This window comes from Pinus tabuliformis, chromosome 2_2, assembly GCF_031772625.1.
Source record: "Pinus tabuliformis cultivar Carrire ecotype Pingquan chromosome 2_2, CPIR1, whole genome shotgun sequence".
Taxonomy (NCBI): Eukaryota; Viridiplantae; Streptophyta; class Pinopsida; order Pinales; family Pinaceae; genus Pinus; species Pinus tabuliformis.
This window is the reverse complement of record NC_142300.1, coordinates 315,701,788-315,722,914: the sequence shown is the minus strand read 5'-3', so window position 1 is coordinate 315,722,914 and position 21,127 is coordinate 315,701,788. Positions and strand designations below refer to the sequence as shown.

Below are 21,127 nucleotides of genomic sequence, written 5' to 3'. Positions count from 1 at the left end.
CATCTGTTCATTCCTGATATTATGCAATAAAAATTGCTAGTGTTATAAATGAAATTTGAAAATTAGACATGGCTACTCTGTTTTAATAGTTGGTGAATGCTAACCATTAACTATTTGAACCCTTGGTCCTTTTGTTAGACCAAAAACGCATCAGGCATGGCCCTTATGGCGCATCAAAGAAGGATCTCAAGCTTCAGCACATTTGATCCATTTGATCAATCAACCTGGCATCCATGAGAACTGGTTAGTAGTGGGTAGTTCTTTCTACGGTTCTCTCCACCACTTCTGAATTGACAATATAGTAGCATTACCAAAAAGTTACTCTTCTTGGTACTTGTCTACCCAGAGCAGTGTAATGAACACCGTAGATCCATTTTCACTATTTACATGAGATTGACAGTAAAAAGTAGAAATGTGGACACGACACTGAAAAAATCAGCATGCGAACAAAAGATGCCAACTAGTCAAACATTGCTCAGATCTGCAGCCAAGATAATGGAGTACTGACATCTTGATCTTCCTTTCCGCCCATGAGCTTGCTTCTAACTTCAAGGAATGCTTTAACGAAGTCAATGTTATTGTTCAATCCCCTAGTTTTCATACAATCCTTAGCTATTCTTTGAGGTCTAGCATAATACGTCACATTCCTGGCCATATAAGAATATGAAACCACTGTGGCCATGGGAAACTTATAAAGCAACCATAAACAAATGTATTGCTGGCAACAAAACTCACTTCTTTTAATCTTGAATTAAAAGCTTGATGAATTGCTACATCGGCGCAGTCCGTAATCTTCCAAAGAATTGTTTGTTGGCAAAATGCCCACACTATGATCTGTGCTACTAAGTGATACGTATCATCATCCACCCCAAGCATGGCAAGGGTGAGATGGGTTTGTATATCATGCCCCCCCTGATTTTCTACAATGTCATCCTCATCTGAAGTATCCATATCCTTGATCATTGTATTCTGGCACCACGCCCAGTCAGTCCTCTCATCTTCTCCTTGTAGTAGTTTTAAAATCTGCCATTAATCATATCTTGGTATTAAAGAGTAAGCAGAGATGAACAGATGTGGTTAACATAGAGTGTTTTATAGCTAAAAGAAAATGTAAGAGAAATTGCACCCTAAAGTAATTTTTGCAGGTAAAGAATACCCTCAAAAAACACACGAGGTAGTAAAAACAAGCCCCTGAAGCATATAGAAATGAATAGAGGAAGATAAATTACTCGGCTCATGCAAGGACGGTAATGAGATGTTTCCCTTAGACAAAGCGTAGCAGCAAGCATCATTCTATGCATTTCATTTGTATCATAAACATTTTGCAAACATTTGTCAGCAAGACTTTCCATATTCCCATCCTGTAAGAGTGGTCTTGCCTGGTTTCAACATTTACAGAAGGTTAAACATGAGCCCCTAATAAGGATAATCAATATAAATAAACATGAAGAAGAGAGTCAACTGTAAAAACCAGGACTTACCCACATAATCAGGCTTTCTTGACCCTTGGGACTTGCTGTATCAATTGGCTTCCTTCCAGTTATTAGCTCAAGAAGGACCACACCAAATGCATACACATCCGTCTTCTCATTAACCTTTCCATAAACAAAGTATTCTGGAGCAAGATACCTGTCAAACTACAATCACAATTAGTGAATTTACAAATTGGATAGCTTTAATCTGAAAATGGCCAATCGAAACTGGGAAGATGCTTACATACCCAAATGTTCCTAAAACATCGCTGCAAGTGATATATGAAGATGTTGGTGGCCACCTTGCTAGCCCAAAATCTGACAACTATTATAATAACACGCACATTAATTCTGTTGAAATTTTTCATTAGTGCAGAATTCCAAGTTTCAGTTTACAAGTCTAGATCACTAAGATCTCTTCAAATACTGAATTGTGCAATTTAGTCTTGATTCTTCTTGCAGTAAAAAGATTTATACCTGTGGTTCAAACTCTTCAGAAAGCAAGATATTGGAAGACTTTACATCTCCATGAATGACAGATTGAGAAAAGCCATTATGCAAGTAATCTAATGCTTCAGCAACTCCTACAGCCACTTTTAATCGCACTTTCCAAGGAAGTATTGGCTTTTCCTCTCCTCCTGAAAAATATATACATAGTCAATAGCTAGGACTATAATCAAATCTCAGAAAAGAGAAAATGAAAGACCCTGCCATACAATACATAACACTATGATGCTTAAAACGTACTACTGCTTAATATTTCTACACGATTTCATGATTCTTAAAATGCAATACTATTGAGTATATACCATGGAGATTCTCTTCAAGGTTTCCTCTGGATACAAAATTATACACCAGAAGGCGGTTAAGGCCTTCTGCACAGTAACCGATAAGTGTAATGACATGGTTGTGCTTCAATAGAGTAAGAATCTCAACTTCAGAAAGAAGCTCTTGCTCTGTTTTGGATGATGAATTCAAGATTTTCACTGCCACCGATTGTCCATCAGGAAGAAATCCTCTGTACACCTTACTGCAGCCTCCTCTTCCTATAAAATTCCCTGCAAGAATAAGGATGTTACATAATTGAATTGAGTTCACAAGGTTAATATACATTTCAAGGGAAATTTCCCATTCAAAACAGAAGCACAGAAATGAAAAACTCCATGAGGAAAACTACAAATGCAACCTGTTGAAAAACCAGAAGTAGCAGATTGCAACTCCTGATATGTAAAATGCCTGCAGGTTTTACTTTGACAAAGGAACTCTAATCTCCTTGCCAAACAATTTTCTTCTCGATCAAAATCATTCTGCTGACTGCAAGGAAACCCTTCTTCTTTAGAGCATGCTTCAATTGGTGCTACCTCATTTGAAGACCGAGCTTCATGTTCATAGTTGCAAACCTTCTGCATAATCTGTCCTTTCAAATGAAGCTCTCCAGTTGCTGTGTAAGCCTATTTGGCAACTGTAGTGCCCATTCAACTACAGATGTTTGTTTTGATGTAGACTGTGGAGTAGGAAGCTTGGTCAGTGAATCGGCTCCACGTAAGAGGGGCCATCCAGGTACTGATTCTCCTTTCTCTGTAATCAGTCCCGAAGTCGCCCTTTTGGGAACCTTTTGGTTAAGAACTACCCACTACTAACCAGTTCTCATGGATGCCATAACAAAAGGGAGAAGCATGCCAAGGAAAATGGCATGAGTAAAGAAGAAATTGAAAAGGAGATTTATGAGTTGAAGGAGAGATTCAACATAGTCAAAATGAGGCTTGAAAGAGAATACCAAAGGTAGAGATGGGACCTAAGGAAGAAGGCCAAATTACTTGTCAGAAAAAAGATTTTAAGACGAAGACCCCTAAAGCTAGAAAGCTAGGGAGGAAGATGAAGCACCTATTGAGCCTAAAGTTGAATTAGTTCACTATTTTGAACCAGAGCAGGGAATAGTCCTTGATGATGAGGAAGATGTTGAAGAGAGACTATCAGAGTCTCATGGACTGCATAAAGAGTTCAAATCAACATATGGATTTGTTGATAGAAGATATGGTGGAAAAAGCATCATAACAGTAGAGGGAGCTACACAAAGAGGATGTCGATGAGACAATAAATGAAAGTCTCATGGGAGGTTAGCTAGAAGTGCTCGTAACATATATACCATATGGGGCTAAAGAGCTTGGTGATTATGATACTGATGCTATGTGTATAGATGCAGATGATAAGGATTTTCAAGAGGGACAATCATTCATAGTTGTCATAAGAATAGAAGAAAGAGAAGGAGTACCTTCCTAAAGCATGGAAGGAAGACAAAATTTGATGTTGGAGGCATCAGAAGAGGCCAGGTAACCTTTTATTTTTAAAATTGGTGAATTTTATGTGAATGCATGCTTTGCATGTGAGGAGAATGGACAACTGGTCCAAAAGGAGAACGAGAGCACTAAATTGATCCAAGAAATACAAATTGAGGTAGTAGATGCTAGACAATCCTCAAGGAAGGATGAGTTTCCAAAAGGAAAAAACAATGCATAATGAAGCCAAGATAACCTTGCAAGCAATTTTCAGAAGTGACCATGGATCCTAGCAGCCATGTGAAAGATGGATAACAAAACCAAGTTTATGTTAAGACAAGGAAGGAGGCAAAATTATCCCTCAAATGTCATTAAGGAGGAGGCCTTGAACAATCAAAGAATGCATCTATAAGAGAGAAATTGTAGAAGAGGGGATGAACAACATCATGATGCAATGTTCTTTAGAGATCGATTGATCAATCCAAGGTTTAAGGATTGGCTTGAGTAACATTGTTCAAAGAATGCAATCAATAAGACAAAGGTGTCGAGCTTATTGCTGCAACTGGAGAGCTTGGTTCAACAACAAGAATTATGAATGTTGGCACCCAAGGTATAGTACAATTAACCACAAAGAGAGACTCATTGTACTTAGTTGTAATATATAGACTGTTGTATAGACACTCTATATAACAGTGCAATTTTTCTTATAGCTTTACTAATTCTTTAGCAACAGTGCAATTTGTCTTCTTACCCTCCACAAGTCTTAACAATCAATTCTTCAATTATATGTTTAGCACCCTTCACTTGAAGATAGGATAATTCTTCCCATCAAGCTTAACGTTGGGTAGAGGGATGCTTTAAGATGAAGCTATCCTCCCCCTTGCTCAACAATTCTCTACAGATCTCAGAACAGAACCAAAGGTAATCTCAGGAACAGCGTACTATACTACTATGACAAAGAACCACAATTCTGAAAGAAACATCAGTTTGGTTAGGATCTTCAAACAGCTACCAAGGAATCAAGCAAATGCTGCTCTGCAATTCCAAGACTTCAAGTATCCAGATGCATTGCATTGCTCTATGGCACATCAATGCAATTAATTAAGCATAGAAATAACATCTCTATGTAGCGGCACTTAAAATATTACAAAAGGTGATCATTCACTGAGGTACATTCCAAAAAATATATAATTATTGTTGCCACATCATCCAGGTTTAGAATAATAATCTATTGGAATGGACACATTGATAAAAATTCCATTGTTGAGTTTGGGTTTGAGTTATTTCTTCCTCTAACTGCTCTCCAAAGCTAACTATTCAAACCAAGTCACCCTTCAATGACATACAACTCACAAGGTTCTCAAAGGCAGAAAAATCAAAAGCGTATAACAGTTAATATGTCCTTTACTGCTCCATTTTCAGGTGAAAGATTCTCAGTAATATAAACAGATCTTCCAATAGTCAACATGTAACAACAACCAAGAAAATATAGGAATCCACCAATAAACTATAATGCAAGGTCTTTTTTCTCTTTTCGAAAGGTTTCCATGAAAAACTTGTTCAAAATCATTTGTAGAGTAAGCACATAAAACGTTAATGTAATTAACCTTGAGCATGGAACATAATTCTTCTTAATCTCCATGATATTCAAGAATCAAACTCCAATGGCAGCATTGGCTTCAACACGTCTTCCTTTTATCCCTTCAAAGCTGCCATGGGTCATGATGGCTTGATCAATGATCGCATGCTCTTAAGACCAACAGTCTATACATAATTAGACTACAGTCTATACAACAGTCTATACAGACACTGTGTTCAATCCAGATTTTGATTACAAACACCATTGAGGCCATACGGTATCTCCAATTTTTCACATCATTGAGGTCATCAGTATCTCCAGTTTCAAACAGCATTCAGGCCACATTTGCTTCAAAGTGCTTACAAGTATTGTCAAACGGCAGTACATTCTAAATTTACTCATATTACACTTGAGAACTAGAACACATACCGCTTGAGAAGAGAGCTGCTGCCGCTTCAAGTACCTCAAGCTCAAACTAGTCTGTTGTTCTTTCTTGCATCAAAAGAACTGAGTACAATAAGAAACAAGTTCCATGAGTATAAAATCAACAAATACAAATGAATATTACATTTTTTATCATCACCCAACGAAAAAGAACCAAACAAAACTCAAGTCTAAGGGAAGGTTTATCAACTTGATGTCGAAAGAAGTACCATGAACAGGTATACCCCATCTTACGGAAAGCAATTGCAATCCCTGAGAAAAGAAATCATCTTATTGTCTACCACAATACAGACTATCGACATCTGAGACAAAAATTCATTCCCAAGTAGTCCAAAGCACCTCATAGCAGTTTCTCTATTACAAATCAGACAATATTAATACAACAGATTTCTTGCCTCGAAAACTTTTCAGCAATATACCAAAAGTGAGGAGAGAAAGAGATTGAGAACGGAATACAGGATTGGAGCATATTAAAGAAGTACCAACCAAGTGTAAAGCTAGGAAGAACTGAGATATTGAGACCTCAGAGGTTAAGGAACTAGTAGGTAACTGGTTTGTATTTTTTTTTAAATGTATACAAGATCTGATCAGCAAGATCTGATACGCTTAGGCCTAAATCAAGATCTGATCAGCAATAATAACTGTCGTAGAAATATTGGCAAAAGTTCAACTGCCAATATACATGAAATAAATGCCATATATATATGATTTGCATCGACTAAACGCTGTGGAGTAACATGATCTTGGTTGGAAAAAGGAGCATGTAGTGAAAAAGAAAGGTTGGAATATAAATCAGACCATTCAGTAAAGCAAATAAAATGATGTTTGGAACAGCAAGGGGCTATTAACAGCCATTTGCACTTTTTGCTTGGGAAGGGAAATCAAGAATTCTTCTATTTTTTCCCAGATCCACCTATTGGAAGATCCAGGCTCCATGTTTCCATAAGTCCAGATGCTGTATGTTTCCCATATACTTAAGGGCCCTACAACCCTATCTTTTGCCAATAAAAATAACTACTGCGCCACATTTTAGACAACACAAATCTAATATTTTTTAGCAGTCTGCATTTCTGGGTTTGTGAGAACAATTTGGAGCCACGGTTATATTTGCTTCCAAACCAACGGAAGCATTCAACGTTCACTGGCAAAGTGATTATCACCCCTGTTCCAACTGCAGAGGCATGAATCCACCTAATTTGGCCTTCCAGAACAACTGATAATCTGTAAAAACAAGACATATGAAGCCAACTTACCCTGGTTCAAAAGCCGGCTACAGATGGGCAGGACCTGCATAAAGGGGCCTAATTTCTCGCGCTCAGCCAACAATTCGGTCAAGTACCGACTGTTGTTGTTGCTGCTGCAGTGGCATGAGCCGTTCAAATCCAACAAATAATGGATACCGAAACCAGAGAAGAATAAGCGGATTGAAATCTGAAAATGCAAGAATATCCCACCGAAACTGCTGCTGCTAGATTTGTGAACTAGGATGAAAAAACCTATTTCAAAACCATTTTTATACAGGGACCCAGGGAGCCATATACACCAAAACAGCGGGCTGAATCCGTCAAAACAGGGAGCCGCCCTCGCTCCGCCCTCCATTTCAAAATAAATCTAACATCCCATGACCAAATCGACCCTCACAAACCACTCCCAAACCAGAAAACCCAAACTGTAAATCAAAATGGGGGCGATTTTGATCAAATACGATTCCGCAAATATCAAAATGGGTCGAATTTGATCAAATACGATTCGGTTAGTTTATCCGCCCTGGGCTAAAATAAAAAAATAAATTAATTTTTAAATAAAATATGGGCTAATTATATAAAAAAAAAATTATTATTTTAATTAAAAATTCGCCCCATTAAAATATAAAAAGCCTTAAATTTCGCCTTTGGGCGATTATTCGCCCCTAAAATTAACCTTGAAGAGGAGAGTTGTAATACACAAATGCATGACAACAATTGGTTGAATGTGCTCTCTAAAATGGTGGTTTTTAAGGAAAACCACAAACCCAAAAGTTGGGAGAATATGAGGTCTCAACTGGTGATGGTTTAAGGATGACCACCAACATTGAAACACTTAGTGTAGTTCTTGGAACTCCTCCAAATCTGGAAATAAGTTGAACTCCTCCACTAGAGGAAGTGCCCCTAATGTTTTGAAAAGGGAGACCATCAACCTAGAAAAAGGGAGGTTTCAACCTACGGAAAAAGGGAGAACCTCAACCTGAAAAGAGGGGTCTCAACCTACAATGGTTTAATGTTGACCACCAACTCTGGAACACTTACTGTAGTTCCGGAAACAGTGCCAAATCTGACTAGAAGTTGAAGTCTTTTGCTAGAGGAAGTCCTCCCAGTTTCTGTTTGAAGATGACAGTAAACTGAATCCCACTCATAACTTTAACTCTAGATGCAACTCTAATTTTGGTTTAGGCTTGAGGTTTTGGTTTTCACTGTTGTTTAGGCTGTGGCTTAGACTCTTCGAATCTTATAGTTGATCATCACTTCCCCCCTATTAGATACAAGGTGAGAATATGATATCATTGTTACTCAGGGTTGTTTGTACATGTTTGATTGATAGGGCTTCAAAACACAAGAAGCCTCACAGTCAATCCCCTCTTATCCCATACAAAATGAGAGGATGAATATGTTTATAAAATGTTCATGTGGATGAAGGTAAAAAAACAATGATCCCTATGCATGGAACACAAGGAGGGTGTCGATTTATACCGAAAATGTACCCATTTACAATATAATTTCATTGGTGAACTTACAAAAACACACTATTTGTAAGTTACCATTATTTTTAATTAAATCCCCAAGATATACAGTACTTTTAAAACTGAGAAAAGAATTCCCAAAACCAATTGTGTTTTGCACCAACAACCGCATACTATCCAAAGAAACGAAAGTGTCAACTATTACAACAATGATAGATAAAAACAGAGGATCGAACCACATATGAAAAAAATGAAATGCATAGCCAACTTCAAGAGTAGACAGAGATTCATTAAAATCTTTTAGTAACATCCTTCCTAAAACGCTCGATCACACACTTGTTGATACCACCGAGTTTGTAAATAAGATGCCCGGTAGTGGTGGACTTGCCATTTTCTTTAAAAAAACATGTATTCCTGGAACAAAAAAAAGCAAAGAATGCAAGAAATAAAGCAACTTCACCTGCCCACCAAAGAAAGAATTGGAGCCCCTCTCCTTCGCTCTCTGCGATACGCGGTAAGAACAAATTTCATTCACCCTTCTTGGCCGCAGCGTTGATGATCTTCTCATGACTCCATCAACGTTAGTTTGACACATGTCTCTCGCAGCAAAACAACCCAATGGGGGATACTCAAAAAATGTCTCCCTGACCATGCATTCTTCAAAAATTTGGGCTCCTTCTCAAGTTGTTTACCCGATGGTCTATCGACCATTATCATAATTTTAGCAACTTTACAGCTATGTGGGAGGTGTAGCAAACTGTCCATCATTCTTTTCAGGTCCTCAAAGATGCACATGTCCTGTTACAGGATCAATTTGAGACTAGTGTAACTAGCACATGGCTCCTGGTAACTACTAACAACCTCCATAAAATTATTCAAGAATTCGCAATGGCTAGCCGATTCGCCAATAGCATGTTCAACTCGAGAAACAACATTCGTTGATGTTTGAAGGTCACAGTCCGCTTTAGACGTTACAACAGGGAATTCATCGTGCTTGACTCCGACAATGGTAGGGGTGCCCTCTAAATCAAGGGCATTTGGTACGTTGTTCTGACCTAATTTTGACTCTCCCTGCAAGAAGAATGGCTAATATCAACTGAAGTATCTCTCGTGCTAAATTTAATGGGTGTTCAAACAGCTACATTCTACCTCAACCTTGTATGGCAGTCATTTCTTTAATTTCTAGAAACCAACTGCAGTCATTTCCTTAAATTACGGAAATCAACTTCAGTTAATTAATTTCTTGTTGGGAGCTTCTGAAGTGGTCCATTACTCTATCTGGAGTTCTCTGCCATGATCTGTGGAACACTTGACACATAGCCAACAAAAGCTTGATGGAAGCTTGGATATATATATATATATATATTTATGTTTGGTCCCCAAGCTTGCATCTCAATCCCCTTCAGTTTTACACCATCAAGTTGAGAGAGCAGAGCTTGGAAGTGCCTTCAGATTTTTAGAAGTGCCATGCAGAGATTTTGGGTGATTTTATAAATCTGAGGGCTTTGTAATTTTTGTTGCGCTGTTGTTTTTGGGTTTATATGCGTTTCATAGAAATGTGTTAATGTGTTGACCATTGCATGGTGTGGCTGTTGCGATTTCCTGTTATACAAACTTTGCGTTGAAACTTCTTTTTGGAGATCCATATATGATCCACTTATCCATCCATACATTCGCACCTGATTTAAACTTGGAGGTCGTTCCTCGTTACAACATAGCGGAGTAGTGCAAGAGGAATAAACAGCGATGGGTTTCTGCGAATCCACCAACGCTAATATTTAATCGCCTGTACGAGAAGCAATCTTGTGTGTTTCTCTGCATTCTTAGCTGAGTGCTCTCAACCTCAAACAGAGAAGAAGCGTGGTTGCTTTTAGCAAGTAATGGAGGTTGTCTGTGGTATAGCAAAATAGTGACAGATTGTACGCTAGCATCAATGGCTGGAGGTATTTTTCTTGGGCATCAATTTTTTTACATTCTTTATGATTTCTTTAAGTTTTATTTCCACATCAAGAATTGTTGTTTATCTTACATTTGGTATCAGAGCGTTATTTTATCTCTGCCTTGGTGTGCGCAAATTTACAACGGTGCTTTAATTTTATTTATCTCTTGAGGAATTATTGCCATCATTTATAGTAATGCTGATATTTATGGCAATTTTTACTCATACTATGTCATTTACAGTAATGCTGATATTTATGGCAGTTTTTACTCATACTATGTCACTTATAGTTCTGGTTATATTAGTGCGGAGTCATGTGGAGTTTATTTAAAATGTCATTTTGACTTATTCTTTTCACCAAACATTGTTTTTTACTATGGTTAAAGAAATGTTTATAATTTTATAGGTAAATTTTGAAGTGTTTCTTCAGTGTGGTAATTGTTTCCGTTTTCCATATTTTTTAAATTGCTTCATATTAAACTATGTATACGCCATTTCACATAGCATGAAATGTGAAGTACTGTGTATATTTTTGTTTATGCAATTTATCAAAAATAATGTCTAGTGATCCATATAATTTTAATTGATTAGAGAATAGCCACAACATCTCTAATTAAATAATATTATATATTATGATAGATTAGGATCACATAAAGATTATTTAGACATTAATTGTAATTAATTATACTAAATATAATAAATTTTATCTCAATTATTATATTTATATAATTAATTAGGATAAAATATTCATAACTTACCCACAAGAGTTATGAATTAATAGTTTTATCATAAAGTTCAAAACTATGAATAATTGAATCTGCTTGAATTGAAAATTTAGCCCACAGGCAATTTTTATGTCATTAGATTCAATTTTGAGCATGATTTACATTGGTAAAACATGAAATTTTATTTAGGCCTCAATTTTAAACTTAAGCATGTGATCTTTAATTTTATGCAGTTGTACAACCTGCAAATTTCTCTGAAATTCGTTGTGATATCCCTGAACTTAAGGGAGATAACTATAAGGTCTGGAAGGAGAGGGTTCTCCTTCATTTGGGGTGGATGGACATAGACTATGCTATTAGGAAAGATGAACCACTGGCACTCACTAATACCAGCACTACAGCGCACATCACACTTTATGAACGATGGGAGAGATCTAATCGTCTAAGCATGATGTTCATTAAGACTAAAATTTCAGCTGGTATTCGTGGTTCCGTTGATCAGCATGAAAAGGTCCGAGACTTGCTAAAGGCCATTGATGATCAATTCATCACTTCAAACAAGGCACTAACAAGCACCCTAATCATGAAGTTCTCATCCCTAAGGCTCACCAGTGTGAAAGGTGTGCGCGAGCACATCATGCACATGAGGAACATTGTGGCTCAATTGAAGAAACTCGAGGTTGAAATATCGGAGTCTTTCCTGGTGCACTACATCCTGAACACCCTTCCGCACCAATATGGACCTTTCAAAATCTCATACAACACACATAAGGATAAATGGTCAATTAATGAACTCATGACCATGTGTGTTCAGGAGGAAGAGAGACTGATGATGGCACTGGGAGAAAGTGTAATGTTGGCAACGCGTGGAAAGGTCAAATCTCAAACCAATTAGAAAGGGAAAGGTAAAGTACCTCCCCAAGCTGATATCAAGAAGGATTCTAAGTGTTTCTTCTGTAAAAAGAAGGGACACATGAAGAAGAAATGCGCCAAATTTCAGAAATGGCTTGCGGACAAAGGTAATCCAATCTCGTTTGTTTGTTATGAATCTAATATGGTTAATGTTAATATTAACACATGGTGGATTGATTTTGGATCAACAATTCACATTTCGAATTCCTTGCAGGGTTTGCAAAACCTAAGGAAGCCAGTGGGAAGTGAGCAAAGCATCTTATCAGGAAACAAGATGGGCTCGCATGTGGAAGCTATAGGAACATGTTATTTAACTTTAAGTAGTGGCTTTGTTTTAGAATTAGAAAAGACCTTTTATGTTCCAAGTTTTTCTAGAAACTTGATTTCAGTTTCAAGGCTTGTACCTTTTGGATATTCCTTTAACTTTTCAGAAAAATCCTTCAGTCTATTTTATAAATCTGATTATGTTGGGAATGATATTTTGTCTAATGGTCTTTACTACATTAATTGACAAAACAATGTCACTTATGATTCAATGCATGTTCACACTAGCACTAAAACATGTGTTATTAATGAAGATTCCTCTAAATTATGGCACCGGAGACTAGGTCATATCTCCATAGAAAGAATTAAAAGATTGGTAAATGAAGGGGTGCTTAACACTCTGGATTTTACTGATTTTGAGACTTGTGTGGACTGCATAAAGGGAAAGTAGACCAACAAGTCAAAAAAAGGTGCCAATAGGAGTTCGGACATATTAGAGATCATACATACTGATATATGTAGTCCAGACATGGACTCACATGGTCAGAGATACTTCATCTCTTTTATAGATGATTACTCACGATATATGTATCTCTACATGCTTCATAAAAAGAGCGAAGCATTAGATGCCTTTAAGATCTTTAAGGCTGAAGTAGAGAAACAATGCGGCAAACAAATTAAGATCATGAGATCAGATAGAGGTGGAAAATATTATGGTAGATACACAGAATATGGACAAGCACCTGGGCCATTCGCTAAATTTATTCAAGAGCATGGGATTGTTGCCCAATACACCATGCCCGGTTCACCCGACCAAAATGGTGTAGCAGAAAGAAGAAACCGAACATTATGGACATGGTGCGGAGTATGCTTAGTAACTCCAATCTTCCTAAATCCTTGTGACTGAAGCACTTAAGACAACAGTGTATATATTAAACCGAGTTCCAACCAAGGCTATTTGTAAAACACCATTTGAATTATGGAAAGGTTGGAAACCGAGTTTGCGACATATGCGCATTTGGGGATGCCCGTCTAAAGTGAGAATATATAATCCACAAGAGAAGAAGTTGGACCCAAGGACCATTAGTGGGTATTTCATTAGATATGCTGAAAGGTCTAAAGGTTACATATTTTATTATCCATCTCACAGCACTAGGATTGTGGAATCAAGAAATGAAAAGTTTCTTGAAAATGACTTGATCAATGGGAGCAATCAAACCAGGAACATAGTTTCTAAGAAGGGTCATTCAGAATCTCAACCTTCCACCTCAAGTCATAGATTGGTTATTGTTCATAGCACCCCTCAAGTACAAACTGGTGTTGAACAACCAATTTTTGAAGTTCCACAAGCTGCTGACGACATTCCAATGGATTAGGGAGTTCAAGAGTTGCCAAGAACTTTTGAACAACAAGTTGAACCACATACTTCTCAGAAAGATGATGGTACAACATTAAGAAGATCTACTAGACCAAAGAGATCAGCAATTCCTGATGATTATGTTGTGTATCTGCAAGAATTTGACTACAACATTAGAGCCGAAAATGATCCCGAGTCCTTTTCACAAGCCATGAGTTGCAAAGAATCAGAATTATGGTACAATTCCATGAAGGAAGAGATGAATTCCATAAAGAGTAACGAAGTCTGGATCTTTTTGAGTTGCCTAATGGTGCAAAAGCCATTGGGTGTAAATGGGTCTTTAAGACAAAGAAAGACTCATTGGGCAACATTGAGAGATACAAGGCAAGACTTGTTGCTAAGGGATTCACTCAGAAAGAAGGAATCGACTACACGGAGACCTTTTCTCCTGTATCTAAGAAATATTCCTTGCGCGTTATTATGGAATTAGTAGCTCATTTCGACTTGGAGTTGCAACAAATGGATGTGAAAATGACTTTTCTCAAATGTGTACAATTGTCAACAGTGTGGCCGGAATCACTAATTGGAAAAAAGGGTTTATAAAGGCATGGTTGGATACATGGCCCATTTGTTACTGTGAGGAGGGGCTATTAAATAACGAATAGGTTGGAAATATTGCTCATCGCACTGGAAATTAAACATTTACTATGAATATAATAATTGTTGTAAAATTTTAGCCTTTCAACACAAACTGACATGGCACGGTCCAAGTAGTAATCATCGTACTTAGATTGCAAGATTGCAATGATTTCAGAATAAGGCTTGATCTTTCTGAATCAATCAACATCTAAATAAATAAACAAATTAAAAAATAAATTATATATTTTTTGCAATGTGAACTTTATAGATTATTTGTTTGATTTTTGGTCAACTTTAAATTAATTCGATGTTCAACGCATAACGAATGCGTTAAACCCTTCCGTGGGCGGCACAGATAACAAGTGGCATAAAGTCATACAATATGTACTAGCATCCTTAGAAAAGTGTTCTCTTGAACCCCAAACTATGTTTTTGTTTTCATCTTTGCTCGTTATCCACTTCACGAGCCTATGGTTTCACATGTTTTCTCTTCTATTTTGTCTACTCTTTTTCATAGTTTTTCAATTTCTAAAAATTTCTTGACCAAATGCAGAGGGTTTTGTCAAGCAGTTTAACTTGTAAATTAAGAAATTTGTATTTTGTTGATTTTTTTTATATGAGTGGTGATAGGCAGATGACATTTTGGGACCTTGTCTGTCTGTCCCTTCTTAGTTTTCTTCAACAAGCTACATCAAGAGGAAGAGGGTTTTGTGTACCCATTTTTCTGTCAACGGAAATCCTCTATTTGTTAATGCATTTAACTTTTATTGTTTAATATGTTGAAAATTGGCAGGTCAGGGAAAAATTCCCTCCTTGGGGAAGCCCTTCTCAGCCTCTGGAGACACTCCTAGCCCTTGGAATTCCCTCCTTAAGGAAGCCCTTCTCATCCTCTGAAGACCCTACTAGCCCTTGGAAGAATTTAATTCGCTCATGGAAAATTATTATTTTTAATAGGAAACCATGACATCACAAAATGTACAAGTCAATCAGCCTAGAAGAGGAAATTAGTCCACCAAATCCTCATATAAATACAAGTTGCTTGACATCACTTAGAGGCATCTCACCACACATCATTTCTTCCTTGGATGGTTCGATCTAGTCTAAAAATCGCATGTTCGAGTTCACACGTGCGAAGGAGAGAGAGTGTGTTTCTATTGACCGAGTTTGACTTATGATTTGGGACTAGTTTAACTTGCTTTGACTTTGGTTGACTTGGGCTACTTTGACTGATTTCTCATTTGTTCTTGGGAGACCAAATTCAAGAGCTTGTTGACCAAAAGTGGAACGACATGTTTTTTTTTTCCATTCATTATACTTCGAGGATCAATCGTAGTCTTCCGAACTTTACTCCTGTATCAACTATGGGTGACAAAGATAACTTTAAATGAGAACTTACTATGTTCATATTCCATGTGAAGGGCAGGTAGCGGCGATCGAACCTGCATCTTCTCCTTAGCAAAGAGAAATTTTACCATTCAACCATACCGCATTTCAATTTTATGAATATATATATATATATATATATAGATTCATATAATTGAAATTGAAAATAAATATATATTCAATCCCATTTTGGGCTTCCGTTGAAAATCTTTAACTGTTTTTCTAGGGTTTCCACAATCAACTCTTTGACTTTGTCCAAATTTGAAGGTTGTTTTGAGGACTGTTTTGACCAAGGTTGACTAAGAAAAAGTGGTTGAGTTCTTTGCTGCCTTGACCGAAATTTTCTGGGCACTTTTACCTTTGACTGTTCACCAGCTAGGGCAGCGTTGACTGTTGTTGAATTTGACAAGAAATTGCAGAATTCAAGTTTCACCACATTTGAATTTTATGCTTCGATTTGATTGGATATTGGATCATTGATTGGGATAGTCAAGGCTTTGATCTTTGACTCATTGTTGATGCACTTGGATTATGTATCTCTCTACTGAACATTTGATGAAAATATTATAGAAGAAGAATTTGGAAATTGTTTCTCCCTTGTGGGGTTTTACCCTGGTCTTTGACCAAATCTCTATGTTTCTACTATTTTTGGTTGTCCTCTATTGTGCATGTGGTTTTATGTTCTATCTACAATTGCTTATTGTTTCTGGGTGATCGAAAAAATATATTGGATAATTGATTGCTATTGGAATAAGAATATATATAAGTGATTATTACATCACAGAACATTGAAAAAATAACATGGTATCAGAGCTGAGGTGAAGACAATCCCAAGAAGATAAGAGAAATCACCCTTTGCAGACCTGTTATCTATTGTTGAAGTTCACTTGACTTGATCAGGATGTCTACCTCATACTTCAAGGTTGAAGAGAAGTTGAATGACTCATCTAACTATGTTATTTGGAGAGCTAGGGTTGATTTGACTTTGGAGGAGAATGATGTTTTGGAATATGTTGAAGGAAAGGTACTTGAGCCTTCGGAGAATGCCTCTGCTATTGTCAATTCCAAGTATAAGAAAGGTGAGGTCAAAGCTAAGAAAATTATTATTAATTCTTTGAAAGACCATTTGATTACTTATGTTGTGAAGTTGAAGAAGTTTAAGGAAATGTATGATAAGTTGGTTGGAATGTATGAAGTCAACAACTTGAATCATATTCTAACTTTGAAGAATAAACTCAAGGACATCAAGATGAATAAGAGGGAGACTATGTAGTCATACTTCATGAGGATATACCAACTCAAGGATCAACTATTGTTTGTTGGAGGAGAGCTAGTACTAAATGCACTTGGAGGTATTCCTCTGATATGGAAAACATTTATTACCACCATCACCAACAATGACAAGTTTCCTTCATTTGATGAGTTATTAGGAAAGTGCACTCAAGAAGAGACTAGGATGATTTCTAGAGGAATAATTCAAAAGCATAAAGGAGAGCCTGTTGCCTTTGTTGCCTAAGACAAGAAGAAGAAAGGAAAAGGAGGACCATCGAAATCAATAAATAAAGGTCAAGGATTCAAGAACAATAATCCACGATTCAAGAACAACAATAGAGGATTCAAGGACACATCCAACATCGAATGCTACAATTTTCATAAGTATGGTCATTATGCCCAAGATTATCCAGAAGAAAGAAGTGCTCCAAGGAATAACTACAATCTTAGAATGAATAGAGGAGGACCCCCTGCCCAAGAAGAGACTCATCATCCTCCCAAGAGATCAAGGAACTCAAGGTATGAAAATAATGTGACTGCCACTCAATCTGAATATTTTCTTATTTTTTTTCGCTATATAATTCCTCTCCTTTGGATTCGTTTGATAGCTAGTTAGTGGATAGTGGGGCCTCTAGGCACTTCAATGGCTATCGTGAACTCCTCTAAAACCTGGTTGAGAGGGAAACAAATTTGAAGATAATTCTTGGGGATAATCATACTTATCCTGTGAAGGGGTTTGGTTTTGTTTCACTTCATTTGGATTATGGTTAAACTATGCATCTTCAGGATGTTCTATATGTGTAGGGATTAAAAATGAATCTTGTGTCTATATCTTCCTTGAAAGACAAAGGAATGAAAGTTTCTTTTATAAATGGGAAGGTCATCACTTGACCGATGGAATCTAGCTTGAGGGATGCCTTCACCTTGGGATCAAGAATGGAAGACCGATCCGAGCATTGGTTCGTGATATTTATCGTCAATGTGAGTTGTGGCATTGAAGATTTGCTCACCTGCACTATGAAGCCTCGCCTAAGGTGAGGAGGATGGTTTTTGGGATGACCCATATTCGTGTAGATCATGATGGAGTTTGACTGGGATGTGCAAGTGAAAAGAAGTCAAAGGGACCATTCCCTTCAAGTAGGAGCAAGACTAATGGAATTCTTCAACTCATACATTTTGACTTGTGTGGACGTGCCTGTGAACCCTCTTGGTGGTTGCATGTACTACATAATATTTGTGGATGAATTCTCCCACAAGTCATGGATTTTATTCTTAAAGCACAAGGACTAAGCATTTGATATGTTCAAGGACTTCAAGGCTTTGATAGCGAATCAAACAAGGAAAGGAATCAAAATTTTCAAGTCTGATAATGGAGGAGAATTTATTTCAAATGAGTTCATTATATTTTGCAAGAAACTGGGAAACAAGAAGGAGACCATCATACCTTATAGCCCCAAGCAAAATGGTGTAGTCGAAAGAAAGAACAGGACCATCATGGAAGTCGTTAGAGCTATGTTGCATGATCAAAAGTTGTCGAAGTTTCTTTAGGGATAAGTTGCAAACATTGTTGTCTATGTTCAAAATAAGACTACTCATCAAGCCTTGTGTAACAAGACCACCGAAGAATTTTTCAATATTGTGAAGCCCAATGTTGGACATTTGAGAATCTTTGGCTGCCCCATTTACTTTCATGTGTCGAAGGACAAGAGGAACAAACTAGAAGCATCAAGAAATAAAGGTACTTTTGCTGGTCACTGTGAAAAATCTAAATCTTATAGAATATATGTACCTGGTCAAAGGAACATAGAGTTTAGTTGGGATGTAACATTTGATCAAGATGTTTCCCTTAGGAAAGTAAGGGATACTCCTCCCTCCATCCATGTTGAAAGAAAGGATAATTCCATGGATGAACAAGAAGACTCTCCTATGCCTACGCCAAATATTGTTCATGATTGCATGGAACTCTTGGAACCCCCTTTGTGTGATCGTTCTGCCAGGACGTTGGGTCCCTTTAATACTAGTGATTACCCCATTACTATTGTAGTTGCATCCCTTATTAATATTTTTGTGCCCCTATTATCCCCATATTGTTATTACTGTGCCCCATAAAATCTCTCTATTGTTATTTTTGTGGCTTTATATTATTATTGTTAGGTTCACTGGGTTATATTGTGACTCCTTAGACTCCTATATATGGAAAGGAGGTTTTGTCATTTGAATCATCCAAGAATTGTTCATTTATGTAATGTAAAGGAGGTTTCCCCCTCGAAGAGGCTGAATTCTAAGGCGTTGATCTATCTTTTCTATCTTTTCTTGAGCTGGTTTCATAACATTTGGTATCAGAGCTTTGGATTTTAGGGTTTCGCTATTCCAAATAGGTCATCGTGGTATTTTCGCTATAAATTTTTTTTCTGCGACATTTCAGAAGCTAAAAAAAACCCATTTGAGAAGACATCGTGCTGAACCTCGGGTCTGAATTTTAGAGCTTTTCGTGCTATATTTGCAGAGATATGATGTGAGGAAGTTGGTCTTTTTGTAGACTCCTGAATTACATTCTAAACAGGTGACCTGGGGAAAATCGTCATAACTTTCTGTCTGAGTATCGGATTGAAATTTCGTAAGAAGTTACAGAAAGAGGACGGACTGTAGTTTCTTGTAGATATTTTTCAGAGCCAAAGGTTGAAACAATGACTCGTGGCATGTCGTACAATTTCGCTCTACTGAACTAGTCTATAATCAAGTCACTGTGGGAGATTTCACATAACTCTTCCTTGGAGAATCCAATTTGGGTCAGACTGGTGGCATTGGAAAGAGGAAACAGAGCGCTACTACAGGTCGCAATTTCAAAACTGGATGATCAGAAAGTATAGAGATACATCAGAGACAATATTGAGCTCCTACAAAGTGAAAAAAAATGTGTAGATTTTTTTAAATTTTTGCGTAAGCTTGGTTTGAAAATTTATTTTGAAGGAATTCAAAGGGCATAGTAGAGCATTATTATTGGTAACTGATGCTCCGAGGAAAGAAAATGCAAACACCTAGTAAGCAACCTGAAATCTCTAGCATGACACATGAAGAAGAAGAAGAAATGCTACATGATATATCAAAATTACAAGAACAAGTGCAACAAATGTCACTCTCACAAAAGCTAACAAAAGCTAAGATAAATGGCGTGGAATCTAAGATAAAGGGCATGGAAGCTAATATGGATGATTTGAAGATAGATTTGAAGGCAGATTTGAAGAGAGACATGGCAGATTTGAAGACGGATTTGAAGATAGACATGGCAAATTTGAAGACAGATTTGACAAATTTTCTACAAGAAATACTTATTAATGGTGAAAAGGTAGTAAAGGAAACTCATGATGTGAACAAAAGAAATGTTAATCATGATTTCTTAGACTCTAATGTGGGATTGAAGACCCACCATATTCCAAAAATTGATATGAGGAAGTTTGATGGCAAGGATCCCGCAATATGGATATTACAGATGGAGCAATTTTTTTATCTCAATAATGTGCAAAACACACAAAATGTACGTATTGCAACTTTATATTTGGAACCAAATCAGTTTGTATGGTATCAATGGCTTTGCTCTCGTAAACAAATTATCACTTGGGCAATATTTACGGAAGAATTGACAACACATTATGAGGATACAAAAAGAAACACTTTTTTTAGCCAATTGATAAGTCTCAAACAAAAGGGTTCAATAATGAAGCACATTGAGGAGTTCCAAAAATTGAACATAAGGGTAAAAAATATTACAGAGGAGCATAGGATTGATGTGTTCATAGGGACTTTAAAGGATAATATCCAATATGATGTTCGCCTTTGGGAACCTGATTCATTAGAGAAGGCATTTAGGTTAGCAAGAAAAATGGAAAGCAAAATTATGGCAACCAGGAAGCATACCACTCACAACTATAAAGATGGAAGTGTTGTTGGCCCTAGTCTTCCACAACCTATAAGGTTCACACCACAAAAATTGGAAGAAAAAAGAGCAAAAGGGCTTTGTTACAGTTGTGATAGCAAATACACTAAAGGTCATAAGTGTGCTGAGAAGAAATTATTTTACATAGATTGCGAAGAGGAAGAAGAAAAGGAGCAAGAAAGGTCAAAAGAAGAGGATATACTCGAGGAGCAAAG

The 21,127-nt window shown here is 37.0% G+C and overlaps 1 protein-coding gene across 1 annotated transcript in view; it reads right to left on the bottom strand.

Annotated features, from left to right (window-relative positions):
* Window positions 1-639: 639 nt before the first annotated feature.
* Window positions 640-21,127, bottom strand: part of LOC149192560 (protein kinase STUNTED-like) — a 90,885-nt gene continuing 70,397 nt past the window's right edge. Inside the window, exons 4-10 of the mRNA XM_089406984.1 lie at window positions 2,659-2,923; window positions 2,282-2,530; window positions 1,950-2,110; window positions 1,721-1,797; window positions 1,482-1,629; window positions 1,230-1,379; window positions 640-1,023 (exon numbers count right to left, since the gene is read on the bottom strand). Coding sequence (XP_089263110.1) covers window positions 640-1,023; window positions 1,230-1,379; window positions 1,482-1,629; window positions 1,721-1,797; window positions 1,950-2,110; window positions 2,282-2,530; window positions 2,659-2,923 — 1,434 coding nt within the window. The remainder of the gene's footprint in view (window positions 1,024-1,229; window positions 1,380-1,481; window positions 1,630-1,720; window positions 1,798-1,949; window positions 2,111-2,281; window positions 2,531-2,658; window positions 2,924-21,127) is intronic.